The sequence below is a fragment of the Ursus maritimus genome, unplaced genomic scaffold (assembly GCF_017311325.1).
Source record: "Ursus maritimus isolate PB19 unplaced genomic scaffold, ASM1731132v1 scaffold_8, whole genome shotgun sequence".
Taxonomy (NCBI): Eukaryota; Metazoa; Chordata; class Mammalia; order Carnivora; family Ursidae; genus Ursus; species Ursus maritimus.
Window position 1 is genome coordinate 50,864,367 of NW_024426996.1, and position 17,248 is coordinate 50,881,614.

Here is a 17,248-nt window from a genome sequence, read left to right on the forward strand (position 1 = left end):
ACGTAGAGGTTTTCCAATGTAGAGGTTTCCCAGCCTTACCCTGTCAGAAGAGAATTTGGTGAATGTTTTGTTGAACTCCAGATAGTCCTTGTTTCTGGATTCATTTCATCTGCTAGTCCTGTAACTTCTAAAATAAAGAAGCGCTTAGGTCAGCATAGTTTATTCCTGGTGATCTCCATCTTCTGTTGAATATTCCTTTTGACCTGCTCTTGATGTTATTGCACAGAATTGTCACTAAACCTTTCCTTTTCTATAGTTCTGTGGTTGGGGATCTGCCTTTCTCTTTTTGGCAATGAGGAGTCCATTTCTTGTTTCAATCTTTAGAGACTTCATTTTATAGGTGATTCAAAGGTCACTGAGACTGCTTTAGCAGTTTTAGCCAGATTCACATTAACTGAAACATCTTTATAAGAGCTAGGTGCTTTCTTAAAATCTTTTTTGCCTGATAGTTTGTTCTTCAGGCCTCTTTTAATAGTGCATATTGTGAAACCTGAAAAAACTAAGTGGCATATGGAGCACCAGAGTATCTGGAATGATTAATGAGGTTCCGAAGCATGTTTGAAAATGAACAGACTTTTGTTTTATTCTTGTGACACATATCTTACTGTCAGGCACTTGTGAAACTATGAGAGACACAGAATTGTATTCCAGGATGCCAAGGAAACAGGATTATATTAGGAAAATATAATTAAATACTAATAAAATAATATACAGGTGATCTATACTTGGCTTTAGTACTGAGACAGTTTTGTTACCTCCTCTGCTGTGTGGGGAAGTGGAACGTGAATGGAAGTGGGGAATTGCATTGCCAAACCACTCCCTTTACTCTTTGTGGCCAGTCAGGTTTCCTTCTGGTGCCTGTTTCCTACTGAGGAATTGTAAGGAGCTGTGTGTGATGTACCTGTGATATACCTGTGATACACCTGTGTGCTACTGTCCAAGCCCCCCCACAACTTACTGCTCTGGTGGGGCCTTGACACCTGTGTGGTGGGTAACATCACAACACAGGCCGGTACTTTTTCTCTTATTTATCATTACTCACCTCACTAGGCCTCGCAAATTATAAAATGGGTTTATTTAAAAGATATAATGAACTGTTTGAGAGGGTTTATTGGTACTGAACCATGAGCTCTCTTAATTTCTTGATTAAAGATGAGCAGTCTCAGGTTGATTTAATTATACTGAAGAACAGAGTCTTAAATTCACCACATAAATGGTGCAAAGATGGTTATGTTTAGTTTCTCTTCCATCTACTTAACAAGTGTTCATTGAAGGCTTGGCATATGTATGAACCTTTATTTCTAAAACCAAAATGACAGTTTGGGTTTTTGACCCAAGGACGTGTTGAAAAAGGAACTTTGTAGGAAAAGGCTCTAAAAACTCAGATCCCCTTTTTAGTTTTTGACTAGTCTTTGCTAAATAAATTATTTTTAATCTCTGTAACCAGATCTCTCTTGAGATCTCCATTAATTTGGTTTTTGTGTGTTCCAGACTGAAGGAAAGAAAATCAGAATCCCAAACTCTGAGCAGGATGAACTTCATAATTAGATTTTTTTTCCTTTTTGGTTTGTAAATAGATTTCTGTATGGACCTGCACATTGTTTTCTTTCTCTTTCATTTGCTATCCTTTCTGAATAAATGAATGTATCTAACTCAGAGTGGCAAAGCAATCTGCTCTCCCAGGCAATTCCTCTGCTGTATGTTGGGTAATGCTGGTTTACTTGGTGATTGTTACCACATTTGAGGTTATGTTGTGTATAAATAAAAATAAATGGTGTTTTTATAAGGAGACATATCCTGGAGGGAGATTCTGAGTGTTCAATTGCCCATGATTTTCAACTAGGTCTAAGAAATTGGAGTTAGATCTATTTATCATTATTGTATTATAAGTTTCTGGGGAGAAGAGAACACAGTTTGCCTTTGGCTTCTGACAGTGCAGGAACAAATTTAGGCTCGTTAAAAAATAAGAACAAATGTTAAAAAAGAAAAACAATCATAACTTTATCTGGAATGTTTTATTTCTACACACTGTGTAGGATTGTAAAATATTTATTTTACGTGAGGATGGTCATGGCAGCACCTGTTAAATGACTTATCCTCTGCAAGCAGCTGATTGCATTGTTCTTATCTTTGGCCTCTTTTGCCTTCTTTTTCCATAATGTATTGGTATAGCCTTTGAAATATTAAGGGCTAGAGGAGTTTTAAGACAGCCAGTTCAGAAGTCATAGTTGAAAGACAATAGGACTACTGCCTTCTTCAGGTTTTCTGGTTTTCTAAGGCAAGATGGCAGAATGCTTTCAGATATGTCTGTGACTTTATAGAACACCTTATTTTTCTATATTCTCCTTAATGAAATCCTCTGAATTTATAAGAAATACCTCCTGTGCTTGGGATTGTGAGTTTACTTTTTTTGGTGTTTTCCGCATAACTGTAAGAAGTATGAGGGAGTGCATAAATCACAGAGTACTAAATAAGTGTCAAATCAAGCAAGCCAGTCTTTTTTATTTATTTTTTTCTCTTTTCACAGCTGTATTTCACTTGAATTGCTCGTACTTTCCAAGGGGCCTGGAGAGCTATTTATTTTGTGGTTAGCAGAGAAAAAGGGGCCTTGTATGCAGTTTTAGCTCAGTACAGTATAAACATAGTTGAAATTTTATGCAGAACACTTCCATATTTTTTTGAAAATTCATATGTAATTCCATTTTTACTCAGAAATTATGAAAATGCTTAAAAATTATGTCTGTGTTTGGGTTACAGTACATCGTTGGATCTATAGCTTGAAGACATTAAGTTTAAATTAGTGTATTCTAAGCCAAAAATTCAGAGAAAGGATCTATTACCCTCCACTGTTATAAAAGAGATCTCTAGTAGAGAAGGCTCATGAAAAAGAAGATCCCCTTTTAGGGGTGACATTTATACCTGTAATGTTAAGGCTAACCTAAAAGAGCAAAGTGATGTATTTCTCTCTGTGTGTGTGTGTGTGTGTGTGTGTGTCTGTGTGTGTGTGTGTTTCCAGCTTAATTTTACTGTTACATAATTTTGAGCTTTGAAATTTAGGATTAAAATGACTGCATGGATCCGTTGTATGGCTAGACCACAATTTATAAAGCTCTTTCCCAGTTTTGATTATTTCTATTGCTTACATTATTCATGTTCGTAATAATGTGATGAATGTGTTTATATACAGATGTTTGTCAGTACCTGTGATTATCTCCAAGAACCATTGGGCTAAACGTTATGAACATCTGTAACGCTCTGTGTCTATTTTGCCAAATTGCTGTCTGGTAATTTATACTAATTTATGTTTTTGCAATCAGTGTTTATATTTGAACAAATATCACAAATTCACCAATATTGAGCATAATATTTAAAAAATCTGTAAGACTTTACATAGATTCTCAAAAATATAGAAGGAAAATCTTAAGAATTTGGTCCAGCATTTTGCAGAGGAGGACAGTGAAGCCCAGGTAATAAAATAGGGGTGCCTGGCTGGCATATTTGGTGGCACGTGCTACTCGTGAGCTCAGGGTTGTGAGTTTGAGCCCTGCGTTGGGTGTGGAGATTACTTAAAAATAAAAAAAAATCTTAAAAAAAATAAAATAGTAAGTTGAAGTCAGGTTAGAATTTTTATTATTTTTCTGGAATTCTGGTTCAGTGTTTGGATTAGAGATCACTATTTTATTATTTATTGAATGTCTGTTAAAACATGGCTAGGTGCTATACTGGGCACTTTGCTTTTTAAAAAATCTGATCTTCCCAATAACCCAAATGGTGAATGGCTTGAAACTGTTTTAACCATTTATAGGGACGAGGACCAAAGGAAGGAATGAGGTCAGTCTTCAAATGGTCAGTGTGAAAAAGGATGGAGTAAGGAAAGGGGAATTCACAGGGGAGTATTTTGGCTTAGTACAAGGAAGAACTTTTTTACTAAAGAGTACAGTAGTGCTAATCACTGAAGAAAGGGAAGATCACATCGAATGACATTGCTGTGTGTTTGTCAGGAATGTGGAAAATGGGGTCCGTGCGTTGGGTAAGAGAGGGAACTAGTTGACTAAAGATAATGCATTAGAAAGAGTACATTAGAGTACCTCGCCGGTAGTTTAATGCTTGATAAGAATAACTATTATTAATAGCAATTAGATAAAAAGATACCATGAACTCTCTGAAGCTAGTGACAGAATAAGCAAAGATGCTGATAAATAATGAAAGAAGTAAACAAAGGAAGATGGAAGGGAGGGAGAAAACTAAAGCCAAGCCCTTTCTGTCTCAGAAAGCCAAGGAGTCAGAGAGTTTCCAGAAGATAGTCAATTTGTTGTAAAATATTAGATCAAGGTTAAAAAGAAAGAGAAGTGTAATACACAGATGAAAAAGTGAAAAATCACCCATAATCTATCCAGAGATAAAAATTGTTAACATTTTATTGATTCTTCTCAAATCTTTGAATGTGAATTTCAAAGTATATCTATAAATATATAGAGGTAGATATAAATGTGTCATTAAACATCCTGTTAAGTCACCTGCTTTTATCACGTAATAAACATATGAAGATGTCAGTAAATTTGGATATACATTATAATTTTCTGTTTCATAGAATTCCATTATGTGGTTGAACATACAATAGATATTTCAGTTATTTGTTTTCCCATTGTATAAACACTATTCACTTACCTCTGTGTTTGGTGCCACTGTCATAGTTGAGGCTATCTTTTTTTGCCTAAACTGTATTAGTCACTTAATTTTCCCTTGTCCTCCTGCAGGCTGTTCTCTATACTTTTGCGTGAACAAATGCTGTGACAAGCATTTTGGTGCATATATCTTTGTGTGCTCGTTCATTTATTTTGTTTAAATTCTTAGAAGTGGAATTGCTGGGTCCAATTAAAAGGTATGCATATGTAAGGTTTCACTACATATTGCAAGATCTTCCCCCATAAAGATTTTAAAAAACTTACCATCATTGCCTGTTAGGTATGTGAAGGGCCCATTTCCCTACATCCTTGCCAATAGTCTTTTTAATGTGATAGTCTTAGAAATTTTTGATCTCACTAAATTTCATGTTAGCCTGTTACCTGTAAATATTTCCGAGATTGCTGGAGAAAGGATTGAACTAGGGATTGCAAGTATCAATACCAATATCATTCCCCTTTCTGAGCCTATACCAAATAGCGGCGATTGATCTTGTCTGAAGTTCTAAAGACAGATAAAATGTTTTAGCTAATGAGGGAGTTCTTGAGTAATTAGAGAAGAACTGTAACAGAAGAACAGTGATCCACTTGGTCCATTTAGTTCTGGGGTTTCCTGTCATACTGCTTATAAGCATGGCTGGATGTAGTGGAAATGGAATGTTACTGTTTTTGGCATTTTTAAAGTGGGGGGACAAACTAGTAGTGAATTATTTTGCAGAGACAATGTAATTTTGTTCTTTTATCATTAAGGTAATCGCTCCTCAGAAATAGAGTTGTTGAACTTAAACCATGTGAAAATTGTAAAATTTAATAAGCTCTCAGATAAGATTAGAAGCCTTATCTTATATACACTGGGATATGTTTTTAATTTTGCACCTACTGCCTAAGGAGATGTATTGGCTGTCTATACTTAGCAGGTTCCGGTTTTGTGTTTGTTTTGTTTTGTTTTGTTTTTAATTAAAGTCATGATATCAACAGTGTTGGTCTTATTTTGAATCTTCTTTTAACGGTGCTTTGCATAAATTTTTTTGACTGCTAAGTAGAATAGTTTGGTGAATGCTGCTGGCTTGGTTATGCTTCAGCTTAACTGAGTCTAGGGGTTTAAAATCAGCCATAAATTAAAAACATTATTTGGGTTTCTGTAATATAACAATTCATTATGTTGTTATCTTACAGAAAAGGAAAAGAGTTTCAGATTATATTCTTAATGGTTATTAGGATTTTCAAGGGTGATTTTCGTGGATGTTGTACTTAGGTGGAATGGTGATCATGTCACCTCTCCTTTGCAAAATGATCTGAAGCAGACACTTTTCCCCACATCTGTCAGAGACAGAGGACTGATTGTAGGTAACGAGAACAGATATATGAGTGACTGAGCCTGTTCTGCTGGCCGACTCGTTAACAATGTCTGAAATCTGTTAAGTATATCAAGCCGTGGATGTGCTTAGGAGGATTTATGAATGAATTTTTATTTTAAGCTTGAAGGTAGATTGATCATAGTTGAAGATAAATAAAGCAAGTATGCTTTAATTAAAATCTTTTGGTTGCAGGTTAAAACCTGCTTACTGTAAAAAAAAAAAAAAACCAAACCTAGCTTAATATAAGCAAAATGGAATTGGTTAGGCCATTGTCCCATCTCACTGAATGCAGGAATGACTCTTTATTACCTTAGTTTAGTCATGTTCAGCAAACTGATCAAGGGTAAGATTGGCCCTCATCTTGGTCAAGTGCCTACTCCTGGTCCAGTTGTTGGTGGCAAGGAGTATGGAGCCATCTTTTAAATTTATCCATGATTATTGCAGGCCTTTGGGGGGTAGCCTGAGGTGTAAATTCTTTGGGAATTTATAGTGAACAGTTCATTTGTAGTGAACAATTCATTTGTAGTGAGTTTGCTTTAAGTGACGGATTACTTTTTATGTTTAGTAATTGGAAACCTGTAAGGGTTATGCTTTGTAAAGTTCATAGTTTCATTTTAACATAGTAATTAGAAAGTAAGATTAAGTCCTTTTTGATTTTTACATATCTTAGGTACTTTCTTCTTTGAGATGACAACCACATAGTAACAGCACAGTGCCTGGCAAATGCTCTTGGTTGAATGAGGGAGTACTTGAGAGGAGGTGACTCACTCATATGGGGCCTTGCGCACCAAATTTATAAAGTGACCCCCTCCATCCCCAGGGACCTAGTCTTCATAATTGCCTTTTAGATTTTTCTTTTTATTGGATTTCTTTTGTTATTAGGCCAACACAGAGCCTTTTATCTTATGAATTACTGAACCAAACAAAAAAAGTTTATTGAGGTCCTTTTGAGGTACATTGTTGTATCTAAGCATTAGAAAGACTAGAAAGCTTAGAAAGACTTTTTTTTTTTTTATTAATAATGATTTTTTATTATATTATGTTAGTCACCATACAGTACATCCCCGGTTTTCGATGTAAGGCTCGATGATTCATTAGTTGTGTATAACACCCAGTGCACCATGCAATATGTGCCCTCCTTACTACCCATCACCGGTCTATCCCATTCCCCCACCCCCCTCCCCTCTGTAGCCCTCAGTTTGTTTCTCATAGTCCATAGTCTCTCATGTTTCATTCCCCCAGAAAGACTTTTTAAAACCAGATGTTTAATGGGAACTTTTTATAAAGATAAAAATGTAACAAAACAAATGCTTAAAGTCTTAAAACGAAGGGGTGGGTATTGCTGGACAGTCCACCTTCATATATAGCTAGACTCTGACAACTTCTTGCCACCTCTGCAAATACCACCTAGTCCAAGGCGTCAGCATTTCTTCTGGAACAGCAGTAGCTTTCAACATGGTCTTCCTGCATTTGCTTTTACCCCTTGACAGTGTGTTCTCCAAAGGGTAGGACTTAACGTTGGATCGCTTATTACTGTGTTAAAATTTTTTCAGTGGATTCCCATTCTAAAATAAAACCTAACATCTTTCCATGACCTAGAAAGTCCCACATGATTTGGCCCCTCCTTCTGTCACCTTAAGTCTAGTGCTGTAACCCCTTCATTGTGCTGCAGTCCGATGACCTCCAAGCACACCACATTAAGCTTCTGCACTTGAATTTCATTGCTGGAGCTGTCTTCATTGCTTTTCAAAGAGGTTTTCCCTGACAACCATAACTGATAGAGCACCGCTCATTTCTCTTTACTTCTTTCTTCCTGTTTTACTTTTTCTTTATAGCAGTTACAACCTGACAGCATACATTTGTTTACTTCTATATCTCTTTCTTCTTCTGGACTCCAGGCTTCATGAGGTCAGGGATTTTGTCTTTTTTATTCACTACTATGTCCTCAGTGTCGGCGCATAATGGGTGCTCTGTAAATATTTGTTGAATAACATGAGTAAATAAATATATTTGTGTACTCCAGGTGGTAATTGGTGGAAATTGTTTTTTTACATCTGTGGTACTGGTAAATGTGAGGATGAGTATTGAATTCAGGAGATAGGAAGAAAAGAAATCAGCATTCTGTAGCTCTGGTGTGCTTTTTATAAAGCTCGTGGAAGTGGTTGCTTTATATAATTAGAATCGATGTTTTATAGTATTTGGTTATATTCCATTTAAGATGAAGAAGATGACTTTATGTGTAAGAAGGCAGCCTCTAAATCAAAAGAGAATGGAGGATCTACAAATAGTTATCTTGGAGCATCAAACATGAAAAAGAACGAAGAAAACACTAAGACCAAGAATAAACCTTTATCACCAATAAAACTTACCCCCACGTCAGTGCTTGATTATTTTGGAACTGGAAGTGTCCAAAGATCAGATAAGAAGATGGTAGCAAGCAAAAGAAAGCAGGTGAGTGTTCTACATGCAAGCAGGAATGTTCAGGATTTGTACCTAGTCACTCTTATATTAATAAGAGAAATTCGGATGTTAAAAATAGGCCAATATATTTTATTAATGAAAATAATCTTTCCTGTGATTATGGATAAAACATATTGCCATAATTTGAGAGGATGAAGAAGTTAGAATATTGCACATTTAATTTTTAAGATTTTATTAATTAATTTGACAGAGAGCACAAGCAGGGGGAGCACCAGGCAGAGGGAGTGTGAGTAGGGAGCCTGATGTGGGGCTGGATCCTAGGACCCTGGGATCATGACCTGAGCCAAAGGCAGATGCTTAATTGACTGAGCCATCCAGGCGCCCCCGCACATTTAATTTTTTTTATATTTGAAAGTGGGAAGAGAGAATTTAAATCATAAGGATAAATTGTAATTCTTAGAATTTAAATACACAGAATGCAAACTCACTTTATCATTGACCTCAGCCAGACCAAATTGGGCAATAACCTTGTTCCCAAATGAGGTTATAAGTATATAACTTATAAATAGGGCTTACCTGTTATACTTTGACCTTTTTACTTTGTCTGATGTTGGATTTATTTTTTTCTGGACATTTAGGAAACAAATACAGATAAATTATAGTGAAAGTAGTCTCCTGAATTCAACCCTGCCCAGTAGTGTGTATTTGTTGATTTCATTAGTGCCTCCATAGGACAAATTAACCATTCACACGTACTGGTTTGCCAATTCTGGACTATTTCCGAAGCCAAGATGTTGGTCTAAAGGTCTTTGGGGGGGTACTTCTTTTGAATATTTCAATAGAATTAAGTGAGAACCACCTGTAGGATATTTGCTCATTAGGAAATTGGATATGGTCAGGGAGTAGCTGTGAACATAACTTCTAGCTCGTATGCACTGAGACTGTTTTATAGCATAAACTTCTCTCTCATTGGTGTATTTAATTACCTACAGTCAAGAAAAAGCACCTTATTTTTAACTTAAGGTTTATGCTGACCTTGCTTGATTTTCTCTGAAATACAGCCTTCACAAAATGCAGACGATTCCAGATTAAATGATGAAGCCATCGCCAAGCAGTTGCAACTTGACGAGGATGCAGAGGTATTGGCATTTTGTTTAAGCATCTTTAGCAACTTGATGTCGTGCCTTGCTGTTTAGTCTACTTAGGCGAACAGTCACGAAGTTCTAGTTTAATTTTGGACTGGCTGTCATTGTAAGAGTTGCGCGTAAAATAAGTTAAAATCTAATGTATAAAAATCTAAATTTATGTAAAAGATAAATGATCAGAGCAGGGGATAATTATTTAAAGATTTATTATTAGATTTCTTCGAATGGAAGCCTTCTTTAGTATAGGTAAAATAATTTAATTTGGTCATATCCATTTTCTTTTCACTATGGGCAATTTCAGTCCATTCCTATGTCTGTAAGTTCTGTATATATGCTGATGATCCCTAAATCTGTCCCAGTTCAGAGTGCTGTCTTGAGTGATAAACCTGTTATATTCCTTCAACAAATATTGAGCCCTTACTGAGTGTGTGACCCAGTTCCAGCTAGGTCTTAAGGATACTGCAGTTTAAAAAAAATGCCAGGTCATTATAACTGCTGTGAAGAAAAGTAAAGGGATAGATAGTTTTGCGGGTGATTAGTGGGGTTATGAGTGTTCTCTTTTAAATAGAGGGATTAGGAAGGCCCCACCGAGGAAGTAACATTGGGGAACAAAATGAAATGATAATGGTGAGCCATGGGGCTGACTACCTAGAGGATGATTTCCTCTAAACAGAAAAGCAAGTGCTTTTCTAGAGGTAGAAACATTTGAGTTTGATGAATTTGGAAATCCTGTAAGTCATGACAAGTCTCTGGAACCTACCAAAAGGACTTGGAATGGTAAGGATTTTGGATTTTAGTCTCTGTGAGATGAGAAGCCATTGGAATGGTTGAATACAGAAGTGACATGATTTGATGGGTCTTAAAATTATGCTGGCTGCTGGGAGGCTAATAAACCATGGTGGGGCAAGATCAAAAGCAGATTGGTTTGGAGACTGTTATGGTTGGGTAGGTGAGAGACGAGGTTGCCTTATACCTGGGTGGTAATGGAAGGGATAGTGAGAAGTGGTCATAATCTGTATGTGCTTTGAAGGTGCAACCTTCCAGTTGCTGCTAACAGATTGAGTGTAAGGTAGGAGGGAAAGAAAAGATGCAAAGATGACTCCATGTTTTTTGGCTCAAGCAACTGGATGAATGGTGTTATCATTTATTAAGATGAACACTGGTACAAAGAAAAGAATTCTGTTTTGGACATGCTAGTTTGAGATATCTCATGGGTTTCCAAATGGGGATGCAGAGTAGGTGTTTGGATAGAGGAATCTGGAGCTGGGGCCAAGGGGGAGGGTGTGGAGTGGGGGGAGATCTAAACTAAAGATGTATATTTGGGGATCATTAGCATTTGAATGCTATTTGAAACTCGTGTAACTGGGTGAGATCACGGGGAGAGTATGTAAACAGAAAAGAAGTCTCAGGATTGAACTCTAGGGTACTATTAACATGTAGAGGTCGGGAAGAGGAAGATGATCCAATGAAGGAGATTTAAGAAAGTGGCTAGTGAAGTAGGAAAATGAGGAAAGCTTGGTATTTTCTGGAGGTCAAATGAAAAAAGTATTTCAAGGAGGAGTGTTTGTCTCTGTCAGAGGCTCCAGACCTTGATATCTGATGCCTGAACTCCCTTCCTGTTTGTTCGCTTAAGTGTCATTTTCTCGTACTTCCTAAACTATATTAGAAACCCCTCCTACATACTGTGTCGTACCCCGTTTTTTTAAACATTTATTATCATTGCTATTTATGTGTCTCCCTGTATGTAGGCTCTAAGCTCCACCCATCCGGGCTGTTTATGTTGCACTCAGCCTTTGTGACATCAGTGCTTCTTTTAGTGCTTGGCATGGAAAAGGCTCTTACTAAATGTTGTCAGAGAACAGTATTCCATTTTTCTGAAATGTATCTGATCACATTTTATTACTTTGGCAGTTTGTACTTTGTGTTTTCAAAATCTTTTCCATCTTAATTCAGTTACACTGAATTACATAAACTATAATGCCGCAGTCACCAATAATGAATTTCTAATGGGAGTATTTATATTTCTTCTGTTCCGGCTTCTCAGATCCTTTACTAGAAGTATACTGCATAGTGTGAAATTTGGGGAAAATGGTGTAGAGTTCAACCAGAAATCCTTGCAGGGCAATTGGAGGTTTAGAGTTTGAAGGACCTTTTGATGATGCAGATCTTTCATATTGATTTTAGTGTTAGATGTGTAGTTCGGTTATGGTAAGTATATATTAGGCAACAGAGACTGTACTGATGTGCATCTGTCTGGCTTGCTTATGGTTCTGTGTAGCTCGAGTTGATTTTAGAAAAAACAAGAAAAGGCTTGGTTACTGTGCTGTCATGAGGTATATGCCAATTTCCAAGCCTTTTCTTTTGGATTAGATGGATTTGGACGTTCTTTCCTTTGTTTGAATAATATAAGGAGGCTTTTGTTTGATGTTACATTAAGCCATTTTATCAGGGGGCATAACACCAATTATTTTGTAAATGAGAAATATATTCCACTGCTACACGTTCTTTTCTGGAAAAGCTCCATTTTGCTGCAAATGAAAACACTAGAAATAACAACAAATAATTAGAGTATCTGTGTGTTACATTAGCATGTTAGGAAAACTTCTGATATGATCACTTAAATTTTCAAAAGTCAGAATAAATACATTTGAATTAGTAATTAAAAATTAGAGTTTGATGATTATAAGTGATAGTTACATTTGTATATATATTATTGAGTGCAAAGAAAATTACAAGTTTCTTGATTTCTTAGATTTACTTTTTTTTGTGCCGTACAGACTATTGTTTTTCTGTTAGGGTGAGAGTCTTTTCAGAGCTCTTTGTAGAGTTCAAAATAAGGAGAAGTAAGAGATCTGTAAGTGTTGTATTGGGACCGTTAAGGAAAAACTATAGACTTTGAACTTTATAAGTGAGAAATGTGACTTTAAAAATATGCTCAATTTGTCTGTTTCACCTGTAAAACTAGAAATAAATGTTCTGAAATCTAATTTGGCTTAATGAAGCAAACCTGTGATACTGAACTATTAGTATTAAGTAGAAGAATGTCATACTTACTTTCTGGAAAATATTTTTTCCAGTTTCTTGTAAGTATCATGACTCAGACATTTAAAAACTTTATTTACAGAAAAAAAAAAGCAACTTATTCTGTTGACACTTTTTACAGCTAGAGAGACAACTGCATGAAGATGAAGAGTTTGCCAGAACATTAGCCATGTTGGATGAAGAACCCAAGACCAAAAAGGTGGCGTTTCAGCAGGCTGTTTGTTTTGGCACTCTGTACACTGCAGATCAGTGTTCCCTTTCATCCCTGTGTATTTAGGCCCTGGAGATACAACCATGAGTCACTCTTCTAGAAAGAAGCTCAATTATTTAATTTATAAAAATGTTTTTGGAGAAGCTCATTGAGAAACTTATTCTTGCTAAAGGCAGGTTGATTGAGCCAAAGCCAACCAGAACCCTTCTTCACAAAACAATGAATTATAACACTTACTTAATCTTTGTCACCAGTGGGTTCTTATGTACTTGTTTGGAGAATAACACAAAGGTTACTAAAGAACTTAAACTTTAATAACTTTAGTGTTAATCACTGTCTTTTTGGGAGCACAGTTTTGCTATTTCTAATTAGCTAACTTTAAGATCTGTGTTATGACAGCCCCAAATAATAATGAGTATATTTTTGGGAATCTTTTAAAAGTGTCGGTGTTTTTTTTAAGCACTTGATCTTCAGAAAATTAGCCTTGTTTCCATTGAATCATACTCTATTAATATTGTCAATATCACTATTTTAAAAGACTTTACAGAAGGTGGGTATAAGTCAAGGAATTGGGGGGACTTTGTCAGACAATTTGAAAAGACTTACTCCCCCTAAAAGCATTCAAATTATAATTATTTTAAAAAAATACTGTGTTTATGCATCCCAATTTGTGACCTCTTTGTAAAAATGGAGATTTGAGGGAGCAGTGGAGAGAGTTTTCCTCTCTTGAGAAAGTGCGCTGTCTTCTTTTGAGCTTTAGATTGTTTTTTTAATTTAGTCTTTTGGGTTTAGATGCAGTTTTCAGCTGCATAATACTAAATTTGAGAATTGAGATGAAAGAAACAGAAGCAAGTCTTCCATTCTCACAAGTTGGGAACAACTGTGATAATTTTTTATAGATGTATTTTTTATAACCTTTTATCAGTTTCCTCGTCTGTAAAGTTAAATGTAAGAAAAAATGCTTCGTTTTTCCCAGAAATCATATGGATGAATGAATGAAAATTTATTGTATTGTCTGCTTGCTTTGGAATGTGACCCTTAATCTTAGAATTAAAACTTAAATTAATTAAAACTTTGGCCAATTTTATCAACATATTTTGTGGTAGTAGTTTTCCTATTATTTGTCACATTTGACACTGTAAATTTTCTTAGGCTCGGAAGGACCCAGGAGAGAGAGAAGCATTTTCATCTGTCCAAGCCAATTTAAGTAAAGCAGAAAAACATACATCTCCTCATAAAGGTAATACTAACAGAGAAAAGTAAGCTGGAACATTTATGGAAGAAAATTCATGATAACCTGTTCAAACATTCTATTCAATAATTGCCTTGTATTGTTAGGTAGACATTATTTCATAGGGATGTTGAAGCATGTTCTTCTTAGACACTTTGAAAGCTATATTTGGGTATTAGCTCATGTTCAATGCCTGTCTACTCTATGATTGTTGTAAAAAATTTTTTCAGTTCTTGGTTTCATGTTAATTTCCAAGTATAGTGCAACATGTGGGCTTCAACATATGATGGCAAAGAACTAGATGTTTCGAGCTCATAGAGTTGACTCGTAGTTGTCCAGGTCATCTGAATCTCTCCTGCCGATTGTCTCTGGGTTTTATTTTTTACTGGTCCTGATAATCTAAGCATCTGCTAGTATAGATGGTCTTAATCCTATAAGTAAATTCATTCATATAGTCTGAAATTACAGGATTTGGGGCTTTCAGACTATATTACCAACACAGAACATTTTTAAAAATATTTATTTGAGAGAGAGAGTGTATGTGCTCAGGTGAGCAGGGGAAGGGAGAGAATGGGAGGAAGAGGGAGAAAGTCTTAAGCAGACTCCACGCTGAGCAGGGACTCTGATGCGCAGAGCTCAGTCTCATGACCCTGAGATCGTGACCTGAGCTGAAACCAAGAGTTGGTTGCTTAACTGACTGAGCCACCTAGATGCCCCTACAAACAGAATTTTTATGTGATATTCTACTCAGTAAGTTTTCTCTGTGTGAGTTTCAGATCATTGAAGTTTATCTGTGGAATGACCATGTCCTTAGATGTAATTTACTATATCATTTGAAGTGAGGAATCATTTATATTTATTTATTTATTTGGTGGGGGGAGGGGCAGAGGGAGAGAGAGAATCTTAAGCAGACCCCATGTCCAGTGCGGAGCCTTACACAGGGCTTGATCTTAAAACCATGAGATACTGACCTGAGCCGAAATTAAGAGTTGGATGCTTAACAATGATGCCCCATAAGTCACTTATATTTAAAAAGTCATAACAGGCACTCCATAAGTCACTTATATTTAAAAAGACAGCTCCTCTAATTTGAACTGATTATACAAAAACGTACAAATGTTAGTTTTTTAAAATAATGTTCTATGTAAAGAACTAAAATCTTAATGTGAATGTTAAGAAATCACTATATGACATTGTGTGCTACTAAAATTGTTCAGTTGAAAAATGAAAAAAAAAAAATCTCGATTTGGGGTATCATTTTTTTCCAAAACAACAGTCATAATCTTTTCTTTCTTCCTAGTAAAAACAGAACAATTTTCAGATGACAGAAAGAACTGCAGCCCCAAGAAGCAAACTAAATGTGAAAGTTTGATAGGATCTCAGCAACATTTGAAGTCATCCCCTCACAAAATAGGAGAAACTTCTCCAAAAGCCAGTTCCAAGGTGGCCCTTTTGAAAAAAAAGGGAGAGAGTTCTTATAAAGAAACAGAGCCTATGGCTTCAAAAAGAAAAGAAAATGCTGTTGAATTAAAAGGACAGACAAAAACTCCCAAGAAACCCAAAAGTTCTCCAGCTAAAAAAGAGGTAGAAATTTTCTAAAAGTATATCATTTGGGGGCTGTGTGTTGGTTTGGGTTTGACTGTTTTCAAGTTTTATTTTTAGCCTATAAATCATTATAGTACTTTTAAGCTATCTGACTTAGATGCTGTTGCAGAAACTAGCTTATTAATATAGCTAAATGAGCCAGTATTTATTATTGAGTGTATTAGATATTGCACTCATACATACGGTATCTCATGTAATTTTCACAACAACCCTGTAAGATGACTTACTTTTATTATTCAGTTTTTAATGACGAGGAAACAGGCTGATGAAAGAGTTAAGTAACTTTCCCAAGATCAGCTAGCTAGTAAGTAGCAGAGCCAACTTTAAACTCAGGTCCTTTGACGCCCAAAAAACAGCAGTATAATAACACAGTGGCTCTGAGCATGGACCCTGGAGCCATTTTCAGATCACATAGCCCTGCCTTTGAGCCGATGTGTTACTTCCTGTCTCTCTGCTTTGGTTTCCTTGTTTGTAAAAATAGGGATAATAATAGTATCTGAGTTAATATTGGAATATTGGAATAATGCCTGGTATATAATAAGTGCTATGTTTTTGCTATTATTATTAAAATAATTTGGATTTGCCCTGAGTGTACCCCTTTTTGCTCTTGTATAACAGTGTTGAGATAATGAAATCAATTGCAAAGGCAAAAAGCAATGAAATAATACAGAATGGTTTTCAAAATCTTTGTTTTCATATATATTTGAGATTTCTTAGAATCTCAAATTTGGAACCACCTTAGATTCATAGTGAGAAACCACTATTTCTTGAAGCCTCTTAGGCACTTAGAATTAAAAGTAGAATATTGTCTATTTTAACTGCTTATCACCATTATTTTTTAGTGCAGAACAGTGAACTGGTGATTTCTAGATGCTTTTGTTTGTGGTCAGTGCTCATAAATATGCTTAAGGGAACAATTAACTTTTTGGTCTCCAATGTTTTCTTCACTAAATATTTATCTGGTGGATGAATGTTTTTCTTCAGGCACACTAAGCATGTTGATTTTATAGAGGCTTGTCTATTTTTATTAAAGGAGAAGAAATCTTTAAATGTTACTTTACTCTTCACCTTATTTTTTAAAGTTGGACTAGAAATGACTTAGAACTTTTACTTTAGCAGTTTTGGGAATATCAGTGTTTAATAAATTCAGTCTACCTTGGTTAAATAATTTTGACTTCATGAATGGGTGTGCTTCAGAGTTACTTTAGAAGGTGTTTATAATTCAGAATTATGTTTTTCATAGAATTAATGTTACAAATGAATAATTTTCCCATTTAGGTATGCATTGGACTCTCCCGTGAAGCTTGTGAAATATATGGTTGTGTAGTGTGGACAAGTGTGTTTCATTAAGCTCAGGTGGATACAAATGCCCACCAGCATTTGAGAACCACTGTTACAAAGTCAGAGTCGAGTCTAGGGAGCACCCTCTAATGGCTTACTTATTTTATTGATTAATTTATTTGTGTTGAAGTAATATTTTGCCTATTCTCAAAGGGATTTGAGCTGGCTTATAAATTAAAAAAAAAAAAGTAAAATAGGAAGTAGAAAGAACA

At 35.7% G+C, this 17,248-nt stretch overlaps 1 protein-coding gene across 2 annotated transcripts in view; it reads left to right on the plus strand.

The window, feature by feature from the left end:
- The window catches only part of RFC1 (replication factor C subunit 1), a 77,235-nt gene that overhangs the window by 36,773 nt on the left and 23,214 nt on the right, over positions 1 to 17,248 (plus strand). For both annotated transcript variants that reach the window (XM_008701409.2, XM_008701410.2), the window contains exons 5-9: positions 8,259 to 8,491; positions 9,523 to 9,600; positions 12,770 to 12,847; positions 14,012 to 14,099; positions 15,391 to 15,674. In XM_008701409.2, coding sequence (XP_008699631.2) covers positions 8,259 to 8,491; positions 9,523 to 9,600; positions 12,770 to 12,847; positions 14,012 to 14,099; positions 15,391 to 15,674 — 761 coding nt within the window. The remainder of the gene's footprint in view (positions 1 to 8,258; positions 8,492 to 9,522; positions 9,601 to 12,769; positions 12,848 to 14,011; positions 14,100 to 15,390; positions 15,675 to 17,248) is intronic.